General features: G+C 41.1%; 1 protein-coding gene across 3 annotated transcripts in view; it reads right to left on the bottom strand.

Annotated features, from left to right (window-relative positions):
* The window catches only part of KIF3A (kinesin family member 3A), an 82,415-nt gene extending 75,028 nt beyond the window's left edge, over positions 1 to 7,387 (bottom strand). For all 3 annotated transcript variants that reach the window (XM_019924407.3, XM_033853155.2, XM_033853154.2), the window contains exons 1-2: positions 7,231 to 7,387; positions 3,943 to 4,216 (exon numbers count right to left, since the gene is read on the bottom strand). In XM_019924407.3, the coding sequence (XP_019779966.2) occupies positions 3,943 to 4,216; positions 7,231 to 7,236 (280 nt within the window). In that variant the 5' untranslated portion in view covers positions 7,237 to 7,387. The remainder of the gene's footprint in view (positions 1 to 3,942; positions 4,217 to 7,230) is intronic.
* Positions 7,388 to 10,365: the final 2,978 nt, after the last annotated feature.

A 10,365-nucleotide genomic window follows, 5' to 3' on the forward strand; every position in this document is an offset into this window, starting at 1 on the left:
AAAAACCCTGCAGTAAGTAGGCATACAGGGAACTTTCCTCAACTCAATAAAGGCCATATATGACAAACCCACAGCCAACATCATCCTCAATGGTGAAAAACTGAAAGAATTTCCACTAAGCTCAGGAACAAGACAAGGTTGCCCACTCTCACCAATCTCATGCAACACAGTTTTGGAAGTTTTAGCCACAGCAATCAGAGAAGAAAAGGAAATAAAAGAAATCCAAATTGGAAAAGAAGAAGTAAAGCTGTCACTGTTTGCAGATGACGTGATACTATACACAGAGAATCCTAAAGATGCTACCAGAAAACTACTAGAGGTAATCAATGAATTTGTAAAGTAGCAGGATACAAAATTAATGCACAGAAATCTCTGGCATTCCTATACACTAATGATGAAAAATCTGAAAGTGAAATCAAGAAAACACTCCCATTTACCATTGCAACAAAAAGAATAAAATATCTAGGAATAAACCTACCTAAGGAGACAAAAGACCTGTATAAGACACTGATGAAAGAAATTAAAGTTGATACAAATAGATGGAGAGATACACCATGTTCTTGGAATGGAAGAATCAACATTGGGAAAATGACTACACTACCCAAAGCAATCTACAGATTCAATGCAATCCCTATCAAACTACCAATGGCATTTTTCACAGAACTAGAACAAAAAATTTCACAATTTGTGTGGAAACACAAAAGACCCCGAATAGACAAAGCAATCTTGAGAATGAAAAACGCAGCTGGAGGAATCAGGCTCCCTGACTTCAGACTATACTACAAAGCTACAGTAATCAAGACAGTATGGTACTGGCACAAAAACAGAATTATAGATCAATGGAACAGGATAGAAAGCCCAGAGATAAACCCATGCACATATGGTCACCTTATCTTTGATAAAGGCAGCAGGAATGTACAGTGGAGAAAGGACAGCGTCTTCAATAAGTGGTGCTGGGAAAACTGGACAGGTACATGTAAAAGTATGAGATTAGAACACTCCCTAACACCATAGACAAAAATAAGCTCAATATGGATTAAAGACCTAAATGTAAGGCCAGAAACTATCAAACTCTTAGAGGAAAACGTAGGCAGAACACTTTATGATATAAATCACAGCAAGATCCTTTTTGATCCACCTCCTAGAGAAATGGAAATAAAAACAAAAATACACAAATGGGACCTAATGAAACTTAAAAGCTTTTGCACAGCTAAGGAAACCATAAACAAGACCAAAAGACAACCCTCAGAATGGGAGAAAATATTTGCAAATGAAGCAAATGATAAAGGATTAATCTCCAAAATTTACAAGCAGCTCATGCAGCTCAATAACATAAAAACAAACAACCCAATCAATAGACATTTCTCCAAAGAAGATATACAGATTGCCAACAAACACATGAAAGGATGCTCAACATCATTAATCATTAGAGAAATGCAAATCAAAACTACAATGAGATATCATCTCACACCGTTCAGAATGGCCATCATCAAAAAATCTACAAACAATAAATGCTGGAGAGGGTGTGGAGAAAAGGGAAACCTCTTGCACTGTTGGTGGGAATGTAAATTGATGCAGCCACTATGGAGAACAGTATGGAGGTTCCTTAAAAAACTACAAATAGAACTACCATACAACCCAGCAATCCCACTACTGGGCATATACCCTGAGAAAATCTTAATTCAAAAAGAGTCATGTAACAAAATGTTCACTGCAGCTCTATTTACAATAGCCAGGACATGGAAGCAACCTAAGTGTCCATCAACAGATGAATAAAGAAGATGTGGCATATATATATACAATGGAATATTACTCAGCCATAAAAAGAAACGAACTTGAGTTATTTGTAGTGAGGTGGATGGACCTAGAGTGTGTCATACAGAGTGAAGTAAGCCAGAAAGAGAAAGACAAATACCGTATGCTAACACATATACATGGAATCTAAGGAAAAAAAAAAGTCATGAAGAACCTAGGGGTAAGACGGGAATAAAGACACAGACCTACTAGAGAATGGACTTGAGGATATGGGGAGGGAGAAGGGTAAGCTGTGACAAAGTGAGAGAGTGGCATGGACACATATACACTACCAAATGTAAAATAGATAGCTAGTGGGAAGCAGTCACATAGCACAGGGAGATCAGCTCAGTGCTTTGTGACCGCCTAGAGGGGTGGGATAGGGAGGGTGGCAGGGAGGGAGACATAAGAGGGAAGAGACATGGGAACATATGTGTATGTATAACTGATTCACTTTGTTATGAAGCAGAAACAAACACACCATTGTAAAGCAATTATACTCCACTATAATGTAAAAAAAAAATTAAACTTCTAGATTTCTCAATCAAAAAAAGTAAAAAAACTAAAAAATAAAAGAATGAAATTAGAACACTACCTAACATCATACACAAAAATAAACTCCAAATGGATTAAAGACCTAAATGTAAGAACAGACACTATAGAACTTTTAGAGGAAAACATAGGAAAACCACTCTTTGACATAAACCACAGCAAGATCTTTTTGGACCCACTTCCTAGAGTAACAAATAAAAACAAAAATAAACTAATGGAACTTAATTAAACTTAAAAGCTTTTGCACAGCAAAGGAAACCATAAACAAGACAGAAAGACAACCCTCAGAATGGGAGAAAATATTTGCAAATGAAACGACAAATGATTAATCTCCAAAATATACCAACTGCTCATGGAGCTCAATATCAAGAAAACAAACAATCCAGTTAAAAAATGGGCAGAAGACCCAATAGACATTTCAACAAGGAAGACATACAGATGGCCAAGAGGCACATCAAAAGATGCTCAACATCACTAATTATTAGAGAAATGCAAATCAAATCTACAATGAGGTATCACCTCACGCCGGTCAGAATGGCCATTATCAAAAAAGGTAGAAACAATAAATGCTGGAAAGGGTGTGGTGAAAAGGGAACCCTCCTACACTGTTGGTGGGAATGTAAATTGATAAAACCACTATGGAAAACAGTATGGAGGTTCCTCAAAAAACTAAAAATAGAACTACCATATGACCCAGCAATCCCACTACTGGGCATATACCCTGAGGGAATCATAATTCAAGAAGATACATGGACCACAATGTTCAGTGCAGCACTATTTACAATATCCAGGACATGGAATCAACCTAAATGTCCATCGACCAATGAATGGAAAAAGACGATGTGGCACATATATACAATGGAATATTGCTCAGCTATAAAAAGAAACGAAACTGAGTTATTTGTAGTGAGGTGGATGGACCTAGAGTCTGTCATACAGAGTGAAGTAAGTTAGAAAAACAAATACAGTATGCTAATGCATATATATGGAATCTAAAAAAAAAAAATGGTAGTGATGAACCTAGTTGCAGGGCAGGAATAAAGAGGTAGACATAGAGAATGGACTTGATGACATGGGGTGGGAGGGTGAAGCTGGGGCGAAGTGAGAGTGGCATCGACGTATATACACTACCGAATGTAAAACAGTTGGCTGGTGCGAAGTAGCAGCACAGCACACGGAGATCAGCTCTGTGCTTGGCAATGACCTAGAGGGGTGAGGCAGGGAGGATGGGAGGGAGGCTCAAGAGGCAAGGGGGCTTCCCTAGTGGCGCAGTGGTTGAGAGTCCACCTGCCGATGCAGGGGACACAGGTTCATGCCCCGGTCCGGGAAGATCCCACATGCCGCGGAGCGGCTCGGCCCGTGAGCCATGGCCGCTGAGCCTGCGCGTCCGGAGCCTGTGCTCCGCAATGGGAGAGGTCACAACAGTGAGAGGCCCGCGTACTGGAAAAAAAAAAAAGAGGGAGGGGATCCGGGGACATGTGTATGTATATGGCAGATTCCCTTTCTTGTGCAACAGAAGCTAACACGGTATTGTGAAGCAATTATGCTCCAATAAAGATCTACTTTAAAAAAAAGTAAACTATATAAAGTACTCACCATTGTAGCCTTCAAGAACAGAATCAATAATAGGTCTGGCAGTTAAGTTATAAACATCTAGTTGTTTACTCTCTGGTCCAAAAACAGTATCAAAAGTAAACGTCTTTGGAGGTTCATTGGAAGAATCAGTCTTATGTACAGTGATAGTTCCCCTCATCTCATCCACACTGACAGCCTGCTTGTAGCACATTGATTTCTCTCTGTCATTGAGGGGCCGGCACCTAACCACCACCTTCACATTATCGCAGCTTTCTGGCTTCTCTGATTTATTGATCTGGTGGAGAAAATATTTACAAACAATGAAAAGAACATTTACTTTTACCTTCAACAGATTAAATTTAAATTTTGAAAAAGGCTACTTTGGCATCCTAGTGCCTTGCATACGTTAAGCACTTCATAAATAGTTGTTAAATGCAATTAAAGATCTTACAGATATATAGAAAAAGCTTATTTTAAAAGATATGAAAATAGTTTCTTTTACAATACAAATGAGGGGAGAGGAAACCTTATTTACATTTACAGTTAATGCTATTCAGGCAGAAAATGAGAGAGTATATTAGAGACTTGTCTTTCTGCACAAAGCCCCTGACTTGCTCTGAGTTTCCTGCCTGTAGGAAAACACGTGTGAATATGGTTAATAACCTTAATCAAGAATCTAGTAATAGGTCCTCTGCTCCCCCTGAGACTTTTAGTTTTATTGATATTTTCTACAATGCATTAGTAAAAAAATTTTTTATCAAATAATATATCCAGGGCTTCCCAGGTGGCACAGTGGTTAAGAATCTGCCTGCCAATGCAGGGGACACGGGTTCCAGCCCTGGTCCGGGAAGATCCTACATGCCAGGGAGCAACTAAGCCCGTGTGCTACAACTGAGCCTGTGCTCTAGAGCCTGAGAGCCACAACTACTAAAGCCCTCGAGCCTAGAGCCCGTGCTCCACAACAAGAGAAGCCACTGCAATGAGAAGCCTGCTCAACCCAACGAAGACCCAATGCAGCCAAAAAGTAAAAATAAATTAATTAAAAAAATAATAATATATCCTCATATAGTCTACTTTTTCTATAGAAGACAAGTGAAAGACAGAAAAGAAAGCCCAATGACAGAAAAATGTTTTAGCTTGACTCTAACCTTATGAACATTTGTATATGTAAAGTTTCAAATTTTGAAATTTTATGATTAAGAATCTATATTAAAATACAATTATTAAAGTGAAGAAGTTCAACAGTTTGGTTGAACAGATATTAAATTCCTACTGTTTCAGATACTCTTCTAAGCATTAGAGAAACAAACGTGAGCCACTGTCATTGACAAGGAACAGATTATATCAATTCAACACACTTCTTTCCATCTCTACTTTCAGCACCTTATTCTAGGTCACCATTATCTCGCCCCGAATTATAAGAGACTCCTACCTGTACTACTGTATCTAATTAGGTTCCCCTATAGTCTGTTCTCTACTTGGCAGTCAGTTTCAACACAAATCTAATTATGTCACTCTCCTACTTAAAACTCTTCAATGGTTTCCCACAGATCCTGGGATGAAGATCGAAATCCTTCAGGGGGTGTGTAAGATCTGGTTTTATTTCACAAGCTTGGCTTTCTTAGCCACAGCCACACTGGCTTTCTTTTAGGCCTTTTCTTGTCACCATGATCCCTCTCACCACACTCCTTCCCAGGTGCTGTTCCTTATGCCTAGAACATCCCCCACCCTCCTCTTCACTTACCCTGCAGACCTCAGCTCAATAGCCCCTTCATCTGGGAAGACTTCCCTGATTAGGTCAAATCCTTGTATAGGCCCTGATAGCACCCTTCAATCTCCTTCTCCATCGGTTACAATTTTACCTTTTTTTTTTTTTTTTGGCTCCTTATTTGATTAATGTCTGTGTCTCTATTTAACCCATAAGTTCCAAACTGGTAGTCAGTCAAGGGGCTGAATTCAGCCCACAAATGTCTTTTGCTTGGCTTATATTATTTAAAAATCTTTTGAATTAGTTGCTAAAAATTAAAACTTGAGCAATTTCACAAAAATAACAATTTCTAGATTCTCTTGGAAAAAACAGATGATCTGACATCTGTAGGTCAGCATTCCTACATGGCAACACTTAATTCACCAGAATCTATTTTTATCTATTGTATGCCACCCATCCACTTCATTCATTAATGTTAAGTGTCTTTGTCCCTGTATGTATGTATGGTTTTCACCTCCACCCTAGGAGGCAAGGGTCTCTCTTCTCAAGTTCAAGAACCTGGCTGGTTTTGCTCAATATTGTATCTCCAGTGCCTAGCATGGGGTTGGTGCCCAATAACTGTTGAATGAATTGATAAATAGAAAGCAACAAGTAACAAATATTAAGCACTTAATGCTAAAAGTCAAGCACTGTCCTTCAAGTCTCCTGTGCATTCTTATCTCATCCTGATAACCCCAGAAGGAAAAGTTTAATTACACAGGAACGAAGGGCCCAGAAAGATTAAATAATTATCCAAGGCTTTGCAACCAGTAAATAACCAGCCACTGCTCAAGTGTTCTTCATCACCCTATAATGGACTTACTACGCCTCCTTATTAGGTGCACGATAACAATCTGTGATAACCTACAAGACAAACATACCACCAGCCACCACTCACCCCCCTCACGTAAATAGCCGGCCGCAGCTCAACTGTTCTCCATGACCCTATATTGGACTTACGACGGCCCCTTATTAAATGCAAGTTAACAGTCTGTGAAACCCTACGAGACAAACATACCGCCACCCACCACTCACTCCCCTCACACACAAAGACACCTACGGGTTACATTCTGCACTGTAAGCTAGAGCGCTACGAGAGGAATGACAGCTCGAGTCAGCAGCCTGCGGTAGAGGCAGACTGCCCGTGCTTTGCTGCCTTCCAGAGCTTGGCTCCTCGGCGTAGAGACCCCACGGGGTGCGAGGCATCAAAACCCGACCCTCCGCGGTTGCTCCTAGAGGCCCTACCCAGCGGACAGGGCTGGGAGCGAGAGCGCATCCTCTGGCACAGTGACTTTATGTCAAGCAGCCCAGGCCTTGCGGGATGCAGCAGCAATGAAGACCGTAAGGCCTGCCGCGGGCCCCTCCCAGGGTCGGCTGGACCCCCCCCAGTCCAGGGCCTACCGGCCTGGCTCCCCAACCGCTTCGCCCGCCCCGCACTGCCCTGCCCTGCCCCGCCCCACCCCGGCCTCCCGCCTGCTCTGCGCCTCCATGGTAACGGCCGCGCCACCCGGCCAGGCCGCAGGGATGAGGAGAAACCCCCGCGGCTGAGTGACCCTACTCACCGGCATCGTTGCTTCCTCCCGTGCTCGGCGGACGTCCCCACCCGGGGTGCAGTCCAATGACGCCGGGTTCGCAGGAGAGGCGGGTCAGAGATTATCGAAACACCGCCTGGGCGCTCCCGAGACTGCGGCTCCTCTGCCGAGAGCGCGCTGTGCGCAGGCGCACTCTGAGCTCGCCCCGCCCCATCCCCTTGCCCGAGGCGTCTTCGGTCTCTTGCATTGCGCCTGCGCCGAGACTTTCGGAGTCCGTCTCCTAGGACGCCAGACTGAGGCTGCGCGTGCGCAATGCCGCCATTCCACTTTGTTGGAAATCTGGCCTGCTTCTGGGCTGGAAGATCTGCCTACCACCGCGGCGGGGGGAGGAGGAGGCAATCCTAGACGGCAACGCCCATCTTCTAGCACTTGCAATACTCCGAATATTAAAAACAACGATAGCAATTGTACATTGTGTCCCCTTTGAAGAGCCAAAAACTTTACATACATTATTGCGCTTGATTGCCGACTTGTTTATCACCTGTCTCACCATTAGGTGAGGTCTTGAGGGACTTTGTCGGTATTCTCACAATTACCTCCAGAGCCTAGAATACGACCTGGCACAGAGTAAGTTTTCAATAAATATTCGTGAAAGAAAGAATGATCTATCCTCTTTCTTGTCCGAACCTGTCTCTGAACACCACTCTGCTTGGATGTGTAATAGATTTCAAGTTTATCGTGTCCAAATTGAAACGTTGATTCCCGCTTTCCGTCCCCTGGTAGTACCCACATCACCCCTGTCAAACATAAAATAAATAAGTAATTTAAAAGGCTAATCGCAATAAATGTAAGCTGAATTCTGACAATTTATCAGGTCAAAACCACAGTCTTTTTCTCTCATACTCAATACCCAATCTTTCTATAGAACTAGTTGTCTCTATCTTCAGAATAGAACCAGAATCCGACCACTTCTACCACCACCATCTCTCACCTGTGTTACTAAACAGCTCAGAACTGGTTTCCTTGCAGTTCATCCTTGCCATCCTAGTCTACTTTCAACACAGAAGCCAGAGGGCTGGTGTTAAAACATGAATCAAATACTGTCTTTTCTCCGTTCAAAACCTGCCAATGATTTCTCATCTCACAGAATAAAAGTCACAGGCCCTCTCCCAGTTTCCTGCAATGTTCTCTCTTACTCATTATTGCAAGCTATCCCCCTTGCACCAGCTCCACCTGGCCTCCTGGATTCATCTGACATTGCAGGCACGGTTTCCTGTTAGAATACAAGGGCTTTTATGCTTGCAGTAGGAGCTAATAAAGATACTTAGTGTCAGCATACTGTTTTAAGTGCTTTAATTCCTTTTTAAATTATTAATTCAATTTACATTATAACCTTTTGAAATAGGTACTATTAGTCATTTTAATAGAAAACAGGAGTAACTATTTCACAGATTTAAAAAACTGAAGCATAGAGCCATTAAGTAACTTGTCCAAGGTCATAGCTACCGGCAATGACAAAGCCCAGATCCAAATCCAGGCCCTGGAAAGCTCCGCCTGTAGATATCTGCTTGACTCCCTCACCTCCTTCAGAATATCTTTGTTCACACATCACCTTCTCCGTGAACCCTACCAATGATCCTTCTATTTAAAATTCCAACCTTCAGCCCCAGTCTTCTTATCTCCCCTCCCTACTTTATATTTCTTCGTAGTACTTATCACTCTCTGATATACTGTAAATATGATATCAGCTTTATTGATATAATCACACATCATACAATTCACCAATTTAAATTGTACAATTCAATGATTTTTACTATATACAGAGTTGTGCAACCATAACCACAATCAATTTTAAACATTTTCATCCCCCCAAAAAGAAACACTACACTCATAGCCATCATTCCTCCTTCCCCCCTGCAACATCCCAGCCCTAGGCAACCACCAATCTACTTTCTGTATCTATAGATTTGCCTATTTTGGACATTTCATATAAATGGAATTATATAATATGTGACCTTCTGTGAAATGACGTCTATCACTTAGAATAATGTTTTCAAGATTCATCCCTTTTGTAACACATATCAGTAATCCTTTACGTTTCATGGTTAAATAATGTTCCATTGTATGCATATACCACATTTTTATCTATTTGTCAATTGATGGACATTTGGGTTGTTTCCACTTTCTGGTACTATGGATAATGCTGCTACAAGTTTTTGTGTGAACGTTTCATTTCCCTTGAGTATATACTACAAGTGGAATTGATGGATCATTTGGTAACTCTAAATAACATTCTGAGGAACTGCCAAGTTGTTTTCCACAGTGACTGTACCACCAGCAATGTATGAGGTTTATAATTTCTCCACATCCTCACCAACACTTGCTTTTGTCTTACCTTTCTTATTACAGCCATCCTACTGGTATAAAATAGCACCTCATTGTGGTTTCTATTTGTACTTCCTTGATGACTAGTGATGTTGGACATCACTTCATGTGCTATTGACCGTTTGAATATCTTCTTCAGAGAAATGTCTAGTCAATTCTTTGCCTTTTTCATCGTCTTTTCATTATTAAGTTGTTCAGAATTCTTTATATATTCTAAATACAAGTCTCTTTTCAGATATATGATATACACACGCTTTCTATTATGTGTATTGTCTTTTTAATTTCTGGATGCTGTTCTGTGTACTCTTACATTTAGATCTATGATCTATTTTGAGTTATTTTTGTATATGATATGGTATAGAGATCCAGCTTCATTTTTCCACATGTGAGTGAATATTCATCTGTCCCACCACCATTTGCTGAAAAGACTGTTTTCCCCCCCACTGAATTATTGTGGCAACCTTGTCAAATATCAATTGGTCATAAATATGAGGGTTGTTTTCCAGACTCTCAATTCAATTCCATTGGTCTATATGTCTATCCAGTACTATACTGTCTTTTTTTTTTTTTTAGGATTGGGTATTTTATTTTTAATTTTATTTTATCTATTTATTTATTTGGCTGTGCTGGATCTTAGTTGCAGCATGCCGGATCTTTTAGTTGTGGCATGCAAACTCCTAGTTGCAGCATGTGAACTCTTAGTTGCGGTATGTGGGATCTAGTTCCCTGACCAGGGATCAAACCCAGGCTCCCTGCATTGGGAGCCCAGAGACTTAGCCA

This window comes from Tursiops truncatus, chromosome 3, assembly GCF_011762595.2.
Source record: "Tursiops truncatus isolate mTurTru1 chromosome 3, mTurTru1.mat.Y, whole genome shotgun sequence".
In the NCBI taxonomy this organism is placed as follows: domain Eukaryota; kingdom Metazoa; phylum Chordata; class Mammalia; order Artiodactyla; family Delphinidae; genus Tursiops; species Tursiops truncatus.